General features: G+C 41.5%; 1 protein-coding gene across 1 annotated transcript in view; it reads right to left on the reverse strand.

The window, feature by feature from the left end:
- LOC311118650 (uncharacterized protein) overlaps window positions 1-19,031 on the reverse strand; it is a gene marked incomplete at both ends in the record, with an annotated part of 194,103 nt that overhangs the window by 112,100 nt on the left and 62,972 nt on the right. Inside the window, one exon of the mRNA XM_084157660.1 lies at window positions 1,940-2,062. Within this exon, the coding sequence (XP_084013786.1) occupies window positions 1,940-2,062 (123 nt within the window). The remainder of the gene's footprint in view (window positions 1-1,939; window positions 2,063-19,031) is intronic.

The raw sequence follows: 19,031 nt of genomic DNA on the forward strand, positions 1-19,031 counted from the left end.
ACATGATGCTGTATAAGAGGTCACATGATACTGTATAAGAGGTCACATGATACTGTATAAGAGGTCAAATGATACTGTATAAGAGGTCACATGATACTGTATAAGACATTAGAGACAGTTCTACAATCAGAAGACTGATTAAATAATAATAATGATCTTTAACATTTGACACTTTAGTCATCTAGCAAACGCTCTTATCCAGAGCGACTTACAGTAGTGAGTATATACATTTTCGTACTGGTCACCCGTGGGAAACGAACCCACAACCCTGGCGTTGCAAGCGCCATTCTCTAAGCCACAAAGGACCATTTGGTGGGTGCTTATATTTGTCCTGTTTCAACCAGTCAGGGATCTAACTCATAATCATGTCATTGTTTGAGAAGCTCATCACCACAGAAATAAAATATTTATATTAAATATTAATCTATTCTAATGATTCTACTTCTATGCTCGTCACCATGGTAATAACAGGTTGTGTTCTACTGAGTACCAGCCACTTTCTCTCCCTGTGTCAGCACAAGAACTGTTAATCGGGAACGTCATGAAATGGATTTACATGGCCGAGCAGCCGCACACAAGCCTACGATCACCATGCGCAATGCCAAGCGTCGGCTGGAGTGGTGTAAAGCTCGCCGCCATTGGACTCTGGAGCAGTGGAAACGCGTTCTCTGGAGTAATGAATCATGCTTCACCATCTGGCAGTCTGACAGACAAATCTGGGTTTGGTGGATGCCAGGAGAACACTACCTGCCCCAATCCATAGTGCGAAATGTAAAGTTTGGTGGAGGAGGAATAATGGACTGGGACTGTTTTTCATGGTTCGGGCTAGGCCCCTTAGTTCCAGTGAAGGGAAATCTTAACGTTACTCCATACAATTACATTCTAGACGATTCTGTGCTTCCAACTTTGTGGCAACAGTTTGGGGAAGGCCCTTTCCTGTTTCAGCATGACAATGCCCCAGTGCACAAAGCAAGGTCCATACAGAAATGGTTTGTCGAGATCGCTGTGAAAGAATTTGACTGGCCTGCACAGAGCCCTGACCTCAACCACATCGAACACCTTTGGGATGAATTGGAACGCAGACTGCGAGCCAGGCCTAATCGCCCAACATCAGTGCCTGACCTCACTAATGCTTGTGGCTGAATGGAAGCAAGTCCCTGCAGCAATGTTCCAACATCTAGTGGATAGTCTTCCCAGAATAGTGGAGGCTGTTATAGCAGCAAAAGGGGGAACCAACTCCATATTAATGATGCTCGACAAGCAGGTGTCCACATACTTTTGATCATGTAGAGCAGATGGAAATAGATACCGCCCTGAAGACTAAATCTATTCTTGACAATCTATTCTTATTGTTCCCTCGTTTAGAAAAAGAGGGAGACGATCATTATTCATGACTAAGACAGGAAACAGCCTGATGAATATCTAATATGCATCAATATTGCCTTATTTATTTTTTTACAAACTAATTCTATCTGAACTATCAAGCAAGATGTATAGAATATTTCAGTCTATATCTATAAACCGTCATGAATTTTTCGGAATCTTAAAAATAGTTTAAATGTCATTTCTGATCATCAACAACGTATTCCCTAAATGTACTGTACAGATGTAGGATCGAAATTTAAGCCAGTTTGCTACAAAAGGAAAATAATCCTGCAGCAACAGGAAATGTGAATTATTATGTGGACTATAATTAATGGACATTTTTGTAGGGGATGATACATTTTTAGTAAGAGAAAATCAAATCAGAAATTTCAAAGTGGAAATTACAAACTTCAGAAGCCTTTTTAGACCTCAAATACACTACACGTTTTAAATGTCCTGCATTGCAGGAAAGTTCTCCTGCAGGAAAGTTATCCTGCAACAGGGTGATCAAATGAAGATCCTACATTTGTAATCAGTCGCGTTTGAAAGGCAACACGTGACCATGGGGAATTACCTTTTTCACAAATACATGTGACGTTCTGTCCATTCCCAGTCTCAGTGCAGTTCACTGTGTGTTCTTGGCATATTCCTAGTGAGCAGAGGTCCATATCAACAGAACAGTCTTCCCCTTGAAAACCTGCAACACACACACACACACACACACACACACACACACACACACACACACACACACACACACACACACACACACACACACATAAAAAATCAGTTTCTTCCATCAAGAGAAAAATACAAGATACTGGAGGATAAAATGAAATAAAAATACAGCATTTAGCAATATGAACTCAATGAAGACCATGACATGTAACTCACTGTGCACCACAATGCTCTACTTTGAGACAATGTCCTTAAAATATCCTTGTTAAACTATGAGGAGCCATTAAGTAGAGAAGAATGCACTACTCTAAAACGTGGGACAATTTCCTTTCCTTGAGGAAGCCAAGCCGCCATAAAGTTAGGAATTCACAAAATGATTTTAAAACACATTTATGGCTGTTTTATGTTTTATTAGCTAAAGACATCCTTTCTCTAGTAGATTGATGTGAGGCATTGATTCTTCCTACTGGCAATCTACCTGCTGCCCAGTATGCTAATAGAGTGAGTGAGTGAGTGAGTGAGTGAGTGAGTGAGTGAGTGAGTGAGTGAGTGAGTGAGTGAGTGAGTTAACCACCGACATAAAGACCCGTCCAGCCTCTCTCGCTACTGATCTATATCACATTTGTCTACCGAAGCAGATGCAGCGCCTACATGTCATTGATAGATGGGGCCGCGTCGATAACATTCGTTCTAAATAAAAAACCCAGCCGCTGTGCAACTGATACCTGTTCAATAACGCCAGTAAATAAGGCTGGCTAATATATCATGTCTCATAATGGAACACAGTATGGCCTGAATGGACTTAATCTACCAATGGTCGCATCCCAAATTACACCCTATTCCCTATGTAGTGCACTACTTTTGACCAGAGACCTATGGGCAATGAGTAGGGAGTAGTGTGCTATGTAAGGAATAGGGTGCCATTGGGGACACATGAAAATCTCTCTCTGCTCCCAAATTGGTGCTCTGTGAGATAAAGATGCTGCCTAATTGGAAAACATATCACAAATCGAAAGAGCCAACTACACTAAGAAGAACATGCCGACTGTGGCCTGATGTGCTTTCTGGCCATTAAATAATCAATAGTAGCAGCTATCAAAGTCAACAACATCTCACAATGTCACCTCACCGGTGCAAATGTTTGGCTTGAATTGCATAGAATCTATTATTAACACTTCATTGAGGATATAGGTTAGAGACCTAAATAATGAAATAATTGTTAACATTTTACAAACTATGGGTAAATTATACACTTACTGTTCTTTAACATGTGTAGTAGTTGTTCACCTATGTTTCCATGATGGCACATTGACAGCGTAAGTGGGTTTACAAATGTATTAACTATCAAGGCATCATTACTTTCCCCATTGTTCCTCCAATTGCAGTGTATGATAGCGCTGAGTCTGTGTAAAAAAACACAATTTAGATGATGATAATTTTTTTAATAAGACCGAAATGAGATGGGGAGTCGTATATTAACACTAGAGCCAGCAGGACTTGAGGCATACAAGAAGCAGCCATATTGACTTACTATAACCCATTTTCATGGATAACCTAATAGAATTGAAACATTGTAACTTACATTATATTCAAAGACAAATGGATGTCACATCAGTTCAACTACTCTTGAAGTATCTGCTGTGTTACCCTGAGTTGCTAACCAACAGCTACTGCCTCCAACAAAGTAGTTCACAAGTGTTTAATAACCAATTGTGCGTGCAATTCACTTGGAGGTTAATGTTGCATGAAGGAATGTCGCACTTAGTGTGCATCACAAATTGCACCCTATTTCCCTATATAGTGTACTACTTTTGACCAGAGCCCTACGCTTTCCCCTATCGGCCCTGGTAAAAGTAGTGAACTACATAGGGAATAGGGTGGCATTTGGGACACAAACTTACAGTGCCCGCTGTCATCTCCAAATGGGACTACCTACTCCCTGTTCCTGCCACAGCTCACATCTACCTTTAGACTACTGTAGAGAATACAGCCCACATCTACCTTTAGACTACTGTAGAGAATACAGCCCACAGTTACCTTTAGACTACTGTAGAGAATACAGCCCACAGCTACCTTTAGACGACTGTAGAGAATACAGCTCACAGCTACCATTAGACTACTGTAGAGAATACAGCCCACAGTTACCTTTAGACTACTGTAGAGAATACAGCCCACAGCTACCTTTAGACTACTGTAGAGAATACAGCCCACAGCTACCTTTAGACTACTGTAGAGAATACAGCCCACAGTTACCTTTAGACTACTGTAGAGAATACAGCTCACAGCTACCTTTAGACTACTGTAGAGAATACAGCCCACAGTTACCTTTAGACTACTGTAGAGAATACAGCCCACAGCTACCTTTAGACGACTGTAGAGAATACAGCTCACAGCTACCATTAGACTACTGTAGAGAATACAGCCCACAGTTACCTTTAGACTACTGTAGAGAATACAGCCCACAGCTACCTTTAGACTACTGTAGAGAATACAGCCCACAGCTACCTTTAGACTACTGTAGAGAATACAGCCCACAGTTACCTTTAGACTACTGTAGAGAATACAGCTCACAGCTACCTTTAGACTACTGTAGAGAATACAGCCCACAGCTACCTTTAGACTACTGTAGAGAATACAGCCCACAGTTACCTTTAGACTAATGTAGAGAATACAGCTCACAGCTACCATTAGACTACTGTAGAGAATACAGCCCACAGCTACCATTAGAATACTGTAGAGAATACAGCCCACAGTTACCTTTAGACTGCTTTAGACTTTAGAGAATACAGCCCACAGCTACCTTTAGACTACTGTAGAGAATGCAGTCCACAGCTACCATTAGACTACTGTAGATAATACAGCCTACAGCTACCTATAGACGACTGTAGAGAATACAGCCCACAGTTCCCTTTAGACTACTGTAGAGAATACAGCCCATAGCTACCTTTAGACTACTGTAGAGAATACAGCCCACAGATACCTTTAGACTACTTTAGACTGTAGAGAATACAGCCCACAGCTACCTTTAGACTACTTTAGACTGTAGAGATTACAGCCCACAGTTACCTTTAGACTACTGTAGAGAATACAGCCCACAGCTACCTTTAGACTACTGTAGAGAATACAGCCCACAGCTACCTTTAGACTACTTTAGACTGTAGAGAATACAGCCCACAGCTACCTTTAGACTACTTTAGACTGTAGAGAATACAGCCCACAGCTACCATTAGACTACTTTAGACTGTAGAGAATACAGCCCACAGCTACCATTAGACTACTTTAAAGAATACAGCCCACAGCTACCATTAGACTACTTTAGACTGTAGAGAATACAGCCCACAGCTACCTTTAGACTACTTTAGACTGTAGAGAATACAGCCCACAGCTACCATTAGACTACTTTAGACTGTAGAGAATACAGCCCACAGCTACCATTAGACTACAGCCCACAGCTACCATTAGACTACTTCAGACTGTAGAGAATACAGCCCACAGTTACATTTAGACTACTGTAGAGAATACAGCCCATAGCTACCTTTAGACTACTGTAGAGAATACAGCCCACAGCTACCTTTAGACTACTTTAGACTGTAGAGAATACAGCCCACAGCTACCTTTAGACTACTTTAGACTGTAGAGATTACAGCCCACAGCTACCATTAGACTACTTTAGACTGTAGAGAATACAGCCCACAGCTACCATTAGACTACTTTTGAGAATACAGCCCACAGCTACCATTAGACTACTTTAGACTGTAGAGAATATAGCCCACATCTACCTTTAGACTACAGCCCACAGTTACCATTAGACTACTTTAGACTTTAGATAATACAGCCCACAGCTACCTTTAGACTGTAGGGAATACAGCCCACAGCTACCTTTAGACTACTTTAGACTTTAAAGAATACAGCCCACAGTTACCATTAGACTACTTTAGACTTTAGATAATACAGCCCACAGCTACCTTTAGACTGTAGGGAATACAGCCCACAGCTACCATTAGACTAATTTAGACTTTAGAGAATACAGCCCACAGCTACCATTAGACTACTTTAGACTGTAGAGAATACAGCCCACAGCTACCATTAGACTACTTTAGACTGTAGAGAATACAGCCCACATCTACCTTTAGACTACAGCCCACAGCTACCTTTAGACTACTTTAGACTTTAGAGAATACAGCCCACAGTTACCATTAGACTACTTTAGACTTTAGATAATACAGCCCACAGCTACCTTTAGACTGTAGGGAATACAGCCCACAGCTACCTTTATATTACTTTAGACTGTAGAGAATACAGCCCACAGCTACCATTAGACTAATTTAGACTGTAGAGAATACAGCCCACAGTTACCTTTAGACTACTGTAGAGAATACAGCCCACAGCTACCTTTAGACTACTGTAGAGAATACAGCCCACAGCTACCTTTAGACTACTTTAGACTGTAGAGAATACAGCCCACAGCTACCTTTATACTACTTTAGACTGTAGAGAATACAGCCCACATCTACTATTAGACTACTTTAGACTGTAGAGAATACAGCCCACAGCTACCATTAGACTACTTTAAAGAATACAGCCCACAGCTACCATTAGACTACTTTAGACTGTAGAGAATACAGCCCACAGATACCTTTAGACTACTGTAGAGAATACAGCCCATAGCTACCTTTAGACTACTGTAGAGAATACAGCCCACAGCTACCTTTAGACTACTTTAGACTGTAGAGAATACAGCCCACAGCTACCTTTAGACTGTAGAGATTACAGCCCACAGCTACCATTAGACTACTTTAGACTGTAGAGAATACAGCCCACAGCTACCATTAGACTACTTTTGAGAATACAGCCCACAGCTACCATTAGACTACTTTAGACTGTAGAGAATACAGCCCACAGCTACCATTAGACTAATTTAGACTTTAGAGAATACAGCCCACAGCTACCATCAGACTACTGTAGAGAATACAGCCCACAGTTCCCTTTAGACTACTGTAGAGAATACAGCCCACAGTTAACTTTAGACTGTAAAGAATACAGCCCACAGTTACATTTAGACTACTGTAGAGAATACAGCCCACATATACCTTTAGACTACTGTAGAGAATACAGCCCACAGTTACCTTTAGACTACTTTAAACTGTAGAGAATACAGCCCACAGCTACCATTATACTACTTTAGAGAATACAGCCCACATCTACCATTAGACTACTTTAGACTGTAGAGAATACAGCCCACAGCTACCATTAGACTAATTTAGACTTTAGAGAATACAGCCCACAGCTACCATTAGACTACTTTAGACTGTAGAGAATACAGCCCACAGCTACCATTAGACTACAGCCCACAGCTACCTTTAGACTGTAGGGAATACAGCCCACAGCTACCTTTAGACTACTTTAGACTGTAGAGAATACAGCCCACAGCTACCATTAGACTACAGCCCACAGCTACCTTTAGACTGTAGGGAATACAGCCCACAGCTACCTTTAGACTACTTTAGACTGTAGAGAATACAGCCCACAGCTACCATTAGACTACTTTAGACTGTAGAGAATACAGCCCACAGCTACCATTAGACTACTTTAGACTGTAGAGAATACAGCCCACAGTTACCATTAGACTACTTTAGACTTTAGATAATACAGCCCACAGCTACCTTTAGACTGTAGAGAATACAGCCCACAGCTACCATTATACTACTTTAGACTGTAGAGAATACAGCCCACAGTTACCTTTAGACTACTGTAGAGAATACAGCCCACAGCTACCTTTAGACTACTGTAGAGAATACAGCCCACAGCTACCTTTAGACTACTTTAGACTGTAGAGAATACAGCCCACAGCTACCATTAGACTACTTTAGACTGTAGAGAATACAGCCCACAGCTACCATTAGACTACTTTAAAGAATACAGCCCACAGCTACCATTAGACTACTTTAGACTGTAGAGAATACAGCCCACAGCTACCTTTAGACTACTTTAGACTGTAGAGAATAGAGCCCACAGCTACCATTAGACTACTTTAGACTGTAGAGAATACATCCCACAGCTACCATTAGACTACAGCCCACAGCTACCATTAGACTACTTCAGACTGTAGATAATACAGCCCACAGCTACCTTTAGACTGTAGGGAATACAGCCCACAGCTACCTTTAGACTACTTTAGACTTTAGAGAATACAGCCCACAGTTACCATTAGACTACTTTAGACTTTAGATAATACAGCCCACAGCTACCTTTAGACTGTAGGGAATACAGCCCACAGCTACCTTTAGACTACTTTAGACTGTAGAGAATACAGCCCACAGCTACCATTAGACTAATTTAGACTTTAGAGAATACAGCCCACAGCTACCTTTAGACTACTTTAGACTGTAGAGAATACAGCCCACAGCTACCTTTAGACTGTAGAGATTACAGCCCACAGCTACCATTAGACTACTTTAGACTGTAGAGAATACAGCCCACAGCTACCATTAGACTACTTTTGAGAATACAGCCCACAGCTACCATTAGACTACTTTAGACTGTAGAGAATACAGCCCACAGCTACCATTCGACTAATTTAGACTTTAGAGAATACAGCCCACAGCTACCATCAGACTACTGTAGAGAATACAGCCCACAGTTCCCTTTAGACTACTGTAGAGAATACAGCCCACAGTTAACTTTAGACTGTAAAGAATACAGCCCACAGTTACATTTAGACTACTGTAGAGAATACAGCCCACATATACCTTTAGACTACTGTAGAGAATACAGCCCACAGTTACCTTTAGACTACTTTAAACTGTAGAGAATACAGCCCACAGCTACCATTATACTACTTTAGAGAATACAGCCCACATCTACCATTAGACTACTTTAGACTGTAGAGAATACAGCCCACAGCTACCATTAGACTAATTTAGACTTTAGAGAATACAGCCCACAGCTACCATTAGACTACTTTAGACTGTAGAGAATACAGCCCACAGCTACCATTAGACTACTTTAGACTGTAGAGAATACAGCCCACAGCTACCATTAGACTACAGCCCACAGCTACCTTTAGACTGTAGGGAATACAGCCCACAGCTACCTTTAGACTACTTTAGACTGTAGAGAATACAGCCCACAGCTACCATTAGACTACAGCCCACAGCTACCTTTAGACTGTAGGGAATACAGCCCACAGCTACCTTTAGACTACTTTAGACTGTAGAGAATACAGCCCACAGCTACCATTAGACTACTTTAAACTGTAGAGAATACAGCCCACAGCTACCATTAGACTACTTTAGACTGTAGAGAATACAGCCCACAGTTACCATTAGACTACTTTAGACTTTAGATAATACAGCCCACAGCTACCTTTAGACTGTAGAGAATACAGCCCACAGCTACCATTATACTACTTTAGACTGTAGAGAATACAGCCCACAGTTACCTTTAGACTACTGTAGAGAATACAGCCCACAGCTACCTTTAGACTACTGTAGAGAATACAGCCCACAGCTACCTTTAGACTACTTTAGACTTTAGAGAATACAGCCCACAGTTACCATTAGACTACTTTAGACTTTAGATAATACAGCCCACAGCTACCTTTAGACTGTAGGGAATACAGCCCACAGCTACCTTTAGACTACTTTAGACTGTAGAGAATACAGCCCACAGCTACCATTAGACTAATTTAGACTTTAGAGAATACAGCCCACAGCTACCTTTAGACTACTTTAGACTGTAGAGAATACAGCCCACAGCTACCTTTAGACTGTAGAGATTACAGCCCACAGCTACCATTAGACTACTTTAGACTGTAGAGAATACAGCCCACAGCTACCATTAGACTACTTTTGAGAATACAGCCCACAGCTACCATTAGACTACTTTAGACTGTAGAGAATACAGCCCACAGCTACCATTATACTAATTTAGACTTTAGAGAATACAGCCCACAGCTACCATCAGACTACTGTAGAGAATACAGCCCACAGTTCCCTTTAGACTACTGTAGAGAATACAGCCCACAGTTAACTTTAGACTGTAAAGAATACAGCCCACAGTTACATTTAGACTACTGTAGAGAATACAGCCCACATATACCTTTAGACTACTGTAGAGAATACAGCCCACAGTTACCTTTAGACTACTTTAAACTGTAGAGAATACAGCCCACAGCTACCATTATACTACTTTAGAGAATACAGCCCACATCTACCATTAGACTACTTTAGACTGTAGAGAATACAGCCCACAGCTACCATTAGACTAATTTAGACTTTAGAGAATACAGCCCACAGCTACCATTAGACTACTTTAGACTGTAGAGAATACAGCCCACAGCTACCATTAGACTACTTTAGACTGTAGAGAATACAGCCCACAGCTACCATTAGACTACAGCCCACAGCTACCTTTAGACTGTAGGGAATACAGCCCACAGCTACCTTTAGACTACTTTAGACTGTAGAGAATACAGCCCACAGCTACCATTAGACTACAGCCCACAGCTACCTTTAGACTGTAGGGAATACAGCCCACAGCTACCTTTAGACTACTTTAGACTGTAGAGAATACAGCCCACAGCTACCATTAGACTACTTTAGACTGTAGAGAATACAGCCCACAGCTACCATTAGACTACTTTAGACTGTAGAGAATACAGCCCACAGTTACCATTAGACTACTTTAGACTTTAGATAATACAGCCCACAGCTACCTTTAGACTGTAGAGAATACAGCCCACAGCTACCATTATACTACTTTAGACTGTAGAGAATACAGCCCACAGTTACCTTTAGACTACTGTAGAGAATACAGCCCACAGCTACCTTTAGACTACTGTAGAGAATACAGCCCACAGCTACCTTTAGACTACTTTAGACTGTAGAGAATACAGCCCACAGCTACCATTAGACTACTTTAGACTGTAGAGAATACAGCCCACAGCTACCATTAGACTACTTTAAAGAATACAGCCCACAGCTACCATTAGACTACTTTAGACTGTAGAGAATACAGCCCACAGCTACCTTTAGACTACTTTAGACTGTAGAGAATAGAGCCCACAGCTACCATTAGACTACTTTAGACTGTAGAGAATACATCCCACAGCTACCATTAGACTACAGCCCACAGCTACCATTAGACTACTTCAGACTGTAGATAATACAGCCCACAGCTACCTTTAGACTGTAGGGAATACAGCCCACAGCTACCTTTAGACTACTTTAGACTTTAGAGAATACAGCCCACAGTTACCATTAGACTACTTTAGACTTTAGATAATACAGCCCACAGCTACCTTTAGACTGTAGGGAATACAGCCCACAGCTACCTTTAGACTACTTTAGACTGTAGAGAATACAGCCCACAGCTACCATTAGACTAATTTAGACTTTAGAGAATACAGCCCACAGCTACCATTAGACTACTTTAGACTGTAGAGAATACAGCCCACAGCTACCATTAGACTACTTTAGACTGTAGAGAATACAGCCCACATCTACCTTTAGACTACAGCCCACAGCTACCTTTTGACTACTTTAGACTTTAGAGAATACAGCCCACAGTTACCATTAGACTACTTTAGACTTTAGATAATACAGCCCACATCTACCTTTAGACTACTGTAGAGAATACAGCCCACAGTTACCTTTAGACTACTTTAAACTGTAGAGAATACAGCCCACAGCTACCATTATACTACTTTAGAGAATACAGCCCACATCTACCATTAGACTACTTTAGACTGTAGAGAATACAGCCCACAGCTACCATTAGACTAATTTAGACTTTAGAGAATACAGCCCACAGCTACCATTAGACTACTTTAGACTGTAGAGAATACAGCCCACAGCTACCATTAGACTACTTTAGACTGTAGAGAATACAGCCCACAGCTACCATTAGACTACAGCCCACAGCTACCTTTAGACTGTAGGGAATACAGCCCACAGCTACCTTTAGACTACTTTAGACTGTAGAGAATACAGCCCACAGCTACCATTAGACTACAGCCCACAGCTACCTTTAGACTGTAGGGAATACAGCCCACAGCTACCTTTAGACTACTTTAGACTGTAGAGAATACAGCCCACAGCTACCATTAGACTACTTTAGACTGTAGAGAATACAGCCCACAGCTACCATTAGACTACTTTAGACTGTAGAGAATACAGCCCACAGTTACCATTAGACTACTTTAGACTTTAGATAATACAGCCCACAGCTACCTTTAGACTGTAGAGAATACAGCCCACAGCTACCATTATACTACTTTAGACTGTAGAGAATACAGCCCACAGCTACCATTAGACTACTTTAGACTGTAGAGAATACAGCCCACAGCTACCATTAGACTACTTTAAAGAATACAGCCCACAGCTACCATTAGACTACTTTAGACTGTAGAGAATACAGCCCACAGCTACCTTTAGACTACTTTAGACTGTAGAGAATAGAGCCCACAGCTACCATTAGACTACTTTAGACTGTAGAGAATACATCCCACAGCTACCATTAGACTACAGCCCACAGCTACCATTAGACTACTTCAGACTGTAGATAATACAGCCCACAGCTACCTTTAGACTGTAGGGAATACAGCCCACAGCTACCTTTAGACTACTTTAGACTTTAGAGAATACAGCCCACAGTTACCATTAGACTACTTTAGACTTTAGATAATACAGCCCACAGCTACCTTTAGACTGTAGGGAATACAGCCCACAGCTACCTTTAGACTACTTTAGACTGTAGAGAATACAGCCCACAGCTACCATTAGACTAATTTAGACTTTAGAGAATACAGCCCACAGCTACCTTTAGACTACTTTAGACTGTAGAGAATACAGCCCACAGCTACCTTTAGACTGTAGAGATTACAGCCCACAGCTACCATTAGACTACTTTAGACTGTAGAGAATACAGCCCACAGCTACCATTAGACTACTTTTGAGAATACAGCCCACAGCTACCATTAGACTACTTTAGACTGTAGAGAATACAGCCCACAGCTACCATTAGACTAATTTAGACTTTAGAGAATACAGCCCACAGCTACCATCAGACTACTGTAGAGAATACAGCCCACAGTTCCCTTTAGACTACTGTAGAGAATACAGCCCACAGTTAACTTTAGACTGTAAAGAATACAGCCCACAGTTACATTTAGACTACTGTAGAGAATACAGCCCACAGTTACCTTTAGACTACTTTAAACTGTAGAGAATACAGCCCACAGATACCATTATACTACTTTAGAGAATACAGCCCACATCTACCATTAGACTACTTTAGACTGTAGAGAATACAGCCCACAGCTACCATTAGACTAATTTAGACTTTAGAGAATACAGCCCACAGCTACCATTAGACTACTTTAGACTGTAGAGAATACAGCCCACAGCTACCATTAGACTACTTTAGACTGTAGAGAATACAGCCCACAGCTACCATTAGACTACAGCCCACAGCTACCTTTAGACTGTAGGGAATACAGCCCACAGCTACCTTTAGACTACTTTAGACTGTAGAGAATACAGCCCACAGCTACCATTAGACTACAGCCCACAGCTACCTTTAGACTGTAGGGAATACAGCCCACAGCTACCTTTAGACTACTTTAGACTGTAGAGAATACAGCCCACAGCTACCATTAGACTACTTTAGACTGTAGAGAATACAGCCCACAGCTACCATTAGACTACTTTAGACTGTAGAGAATACAGCCCACAGTTACCATTAGACTACTTTAGACTTTAGAGAATACAGCCCACAGCTACCATTAGACTACTTTAGACTGTAGAGAATACAGCCCACAGCTACCATTAGACTACAGCCCACAGCTACCTTTAGACTGTAGGGAATACAGCCCACAGCTACCTTTAGACTACTTTAGACTGTAGAGAATACAGCCCACAGCTACCATTAGACTACAGCCCACAGCTACCTTTAGACTGTAGGGAATACAGCCCACAGCTACCTTTAGACTACTTTAGACTGTAGAGAATACAGCCCACAGCTACCATTAGACTACTTTAGACTGTAGAGAATACAGCCCACAGCTACCATTAGACTACTTTAGACTGTAGAGAATACAGCCCACAGTTACCATTAGACTACTTTAGACTTTAGATAATACAGCCCACAGCTACCTTTAGACTATAGAGAATACAGCCCACAGCTACCATTATACTACTTTAGACTGTAGAGAATACAGCCCACAGCTACCATTAGACTACTTTAGACTGTAGAGAATACAGCCCACAGCTACCATTAGACTACTTTAAAGAATACAGCCCACAGCTACCATTAGACTACTTTAGACTGTAGAGAATACAGCCCACAGCTACCTTTAGACTACTTTAGACTGTAGAGAATAGAGCCCACAGCTACCATTAGACTACTTTAGACTGTAGAGAATGCATCCCACAGCTACCATTAGACTACAGCCCACAGCTACCATTAGACTACTTCAGACTGTAGATAATACAGCCCACAGCTACCTTTAGACTGTAGGGAATACAGCCCACAGCTACCTTTAGACTACTTTAGACTTTAGAGAATACAGCCCACAGTTACCATTAGACTACTTTAGACTTTAGATAATACAGCCCACAGCTACCTTTAGACTGTAGGGAATACAGCCCACAGCTACCTTTAGACTACTTTAGACTGTAGAGAATACAGCCCACAGCTACCATTAGACTAATTTAGACTTTAGAGAATACAGCCCACAGCTACCTTTAGACTACTTTAGACTGTAGAGAATACAGCCCACAGCTACCTTTAGACTGTAGAGATTACAGCCCACAGCTACCATTAGACTACTTTAGACTGTAGAGAATACAGCCCACAGCTACCATTAGACTACTTTTGAGAATACAGCCCACAGCTACCATTAGACTACTTTAGACTGTAGATAATACAGCCCACAGCTACCATTAGACTAATTTAGACTTTAGAGAATACAGCCCACAGCTACCATCAGACTACTGTAGAGAATACAGCCCACAGTTCCCTTTAGACTACTGTAGAGAATACAGCCCACAGTTAACTTTAGACTGTAAAGAATACAGCCCACAGTTACATTTAGACTACTGTAGAGAATACAGCCCACATATACCTTTAGACTACTGTAGAGAATACAGCCCACAGTTACCTTTAGACTACTTTAAACTGTAGAGAATACAGCCCACAGCTACCATTATACTACTTTAGAGAATACAGCCCACATCTACCATTAGACTACTTTAGACTGTAGAGAATACAGCCCACAGCTACCATTAGACGAATTTAGACTTTAGAGAATACAGCCCACAGCTACCATTAGACTACTTTAGACTGTAGAGAATACAGCCCACAGCTACCATTAGACTACTTTAGACTGTAGAGAATACAGCCCACAGCTACCATTAGACTACAGCCCACAGCTACCTTTAGACTGTAGGGAATACAGCCCACAGCTACCTTTAGACTACTTTAGACTGTAGAGAATACAGCCCACAGCTACCATTAGACTACAGCCCACAGCTACCTTTAGACTGTAGGGAATACAGCCCACAGCTACCTTTAGACTACTTTAGACTGTAGAGAATACAGCCCACAGCTACCATTAGACTACTTTAGACTGTAGAGAATACAGCCCACAGCTACCATTAGACTACTTTAGACTGTAGAGAATACAGCCCACAGTTACCATTAGACTACTTTAGACTTTAGATAATACAGCCCACAGCTACCTTTAGACTGTAGAGAATACAGCCCACAGCTACCATTATACTACTTTAGACTGTAGAGAATACAGCCCACAGTTACCTTTAGACTACTGTAGAGAATACAGCCCACAGCTACCTTTAGACTACTGTAGAGAATACAGCCCACAGCTACCTTTAGACTACTTTAGACTGTAGAGAATACAGCCCACAGCTACCATTAGACTACTTTAGACTGTAGAGAATACAGCCCACAGCTACCATTAGACTACTTTAAAGAATACAGCCCACAGCTACCATTAGACTACTTTAGACTGTAGAGAATACAGCCCACAGCTACCTTTAGACTACTTTAGACTGTAGAGAATAGAGCCCACAGCTACCATTAGACTACTTTAGACTGTAGAGAATACATCCCACAGCTACCATTAGACTACAGCCCACAGCTACCATTAGACTACTTCAGACTGTAGATAATACAGCCCACAGCTACCTTTAGACTGTAGGGAATACAGCCCACAGCTACCTTTAGACTACTTTAGACTTTAGAGAATACAGCCCACAGTTACCATTAGACTACTTTAGACTTTAGATAATACAGCCCACAGCTACCTTTAGACTGTAGGGAATACAGCCCACAGCTACCTTTAGACTACTTTAGACTGTAGAGAATACAGCCCACAGCTACCATTAGACTAATTTAGACTTTAGAGAATACAGCCCACAGCTACCTTTAGACTACTTTAGACTGTAGAGAATACAGCCCACAGCTACCTTTAGACTGTAGAGATTACAGCCCACAGCTACCATTAGACTACTTTAGACTGTAGAGAATACAGCCCACAGCTACCATTAGACTAATTTAGACTGTAGAGAATACAGCCCACAGCTACCATTAGACTACTTTTGAGAATACAGCCCACAGCTACCATTAGACTACTTTAGACTGTAGAGAATACAGCCCACAGCTACCATTAGACTAATTTAGACTTTAGAGAATACAGCCCACAGCTACCATTAGACTAATTTAGACTTTAGAGAATACAGCCCACAGCTACCATTAGACTACTTTAGACTGTAGAGAATACAGCCCACAGCTACCATTAGACTACTTTAGACTGTAGAGAATACAGCCCACAGCTACCATTAGACTACAGCCCACAGCTACCTTTAGACTGTAGGGAATACAGCCCACAGCTACCTTTAGACTACTTTAGACTGTAGAGAATACAGCCCACAGCTACCATTAGACTACAGCCCACAGCTACCTTTAGACTGTAGGGAATACAGCCCACAGTTACCATTAGACTACTTTAGACTTTAGATAATACAGCCCACAGCTACCTTTAGACTGTAGAGAATACAGCCCACAGCTACCATTAGACTACTTTAGACTGTAGAGAATACAGCCCACAGCTACCTTTAGACTACTTTAGACTGTAGAGAATAGAGCCCACAGCTACCATTAGACTACTTTAGACTGTAGAGAATACATCCCACAGCTACCATTAGACTACAGCCCACAGCTACCATTAGACTACTTCAGACTGTAGATAATACAGCCCACAGCTACCTTTAGACTGTAGGGAATACAGCCCACAGCTACCTTTAGACTACTTTAGACTTTAGAGAATACAGCCCACAGTTACCATTAGACTACTTTAGACTTTAGATAATACAGCCCACAGCTACCTTTAGACTGTAGGGAATACAGCCCACAGCTACCTTTAGACTACTTTAGACTGTAGAGAATACAGCCCACAGCTACCATTAGACTAATTTAGACTTTAGAGAATACAGCCCACAGCTACCTTTAGACTACTTTAGACTGTAGAGAATACAGCCCACAGCTACCTTTAGACTGTAGAGATTACAGCCCACAGCTACCATTAGACTACTTTAGACTGTAGAGAATACAGCCCACAGCTACCATTAGACTACTTTTGAGAATACAGCCCACAGCTACCATTAGACTACTTTAGACTGTAGAGAATACAGCCCACAGCTACCATTAGACTAATTTAGACTTTAGAGAATACAGCCCACAGCTACCATCAGACTACTGTAGAGAATACAGCCCACAGTTCCCTTTAGACTACTGTAGAGAATACAGCCCACAGTTAACTTTAGACTGTAAAGAATACAGCCCACAGTTACATTTAGACTACTGTAGAGAATACAGCCCACATATACCTTTAGACTACTGTAGAGAATACAGCCCACAGTTACCTTTAGACTACTTTAAACTGTAGAGAATACAGCCCACAGCTACCATTATACTACTTTAGAGAATACAGCCCACATCTACCATTAGACTACTTTAGACTGTAGAGAATACAGCCCACAGCTACCATTAGACTAATTTAGACTTTAGAGAATACAGCCCACAGCTACCATTAGACTACTTTAGACTGTAGAGAATACAGCCCACAGCTACCATTAGACTACTTTAGACTGTAGAGAATACAGCCCACAGCTACCATTAGACTACAGCCCACAGCTACCTTTAGACTGTAGGGAATACAGCCCACAGCTACCTTTAGACTACTTTAGACTGTAGAGAATACAGCCCACAGCTACCATTAGACTACAGCCCACAGCTACCTTTAGACTGTAGGGAATACAGCCCACAGCTACCTTTAGACTACTTTAGACTGTAGAGAATACAGCCCACAGCTACCATTAGACTACTTTAGACTGTAGAGAATACAGCCCACAGCTACCATTAGACTACTTTAGACTGTAGAGAATACAGCCCACAGTTACCATTAGACTACTTTAGACTTTAGATAATACAGCCCACAGCTACCTTTAGACTGTAGAGAATACAGCCCACAGCTACCATTATACTACTTTAGACTGTAGAGAATACAGCCCACAGTTACATTTAGACTACTGTAGAGAATACAGCCCACAGCTACCTTTAGACTACTGTAGAGAATACAGCCCACAGCTACCTTTAGACTACTTTAGACTGTAGAGAATACAGCCCACAGCTACCATTAGACTACTTTAGACTGTAGAGAATACAGCCCACAGCTACCATTAGACTACTTTAAAGAATACAGCCCACAGCTACCATTAGACTACTTTAGACTGTAGAGAATACAGCCCACAGCTACCTTTAGACTACTTTAGACTGTAGAGAATAGAGCCCACAGCTACCATTAGACTACTTTAGACTGTAGAGAATACATCCCACAGCTACCATTAGACTACAGCCCACAGCTACCATTAGACTACTTCAGACTGTAGATAATACAGCCCACAGCT

The sequence above is a fragment of the Coregonus lavaretus genome (genome assembly GCF_964263955.1).
Source record: "Coregonus lavaretus genome assembly, chromosome: 1".
In the NCBI taxonomy this organism is placed as follows: domain Eukaryota; kingdom Metazoa; phylum Chordata; class Actinopteri; order Salmoniformes; family Salmonidae; genus Coregonus; species Coregonus lavaretus.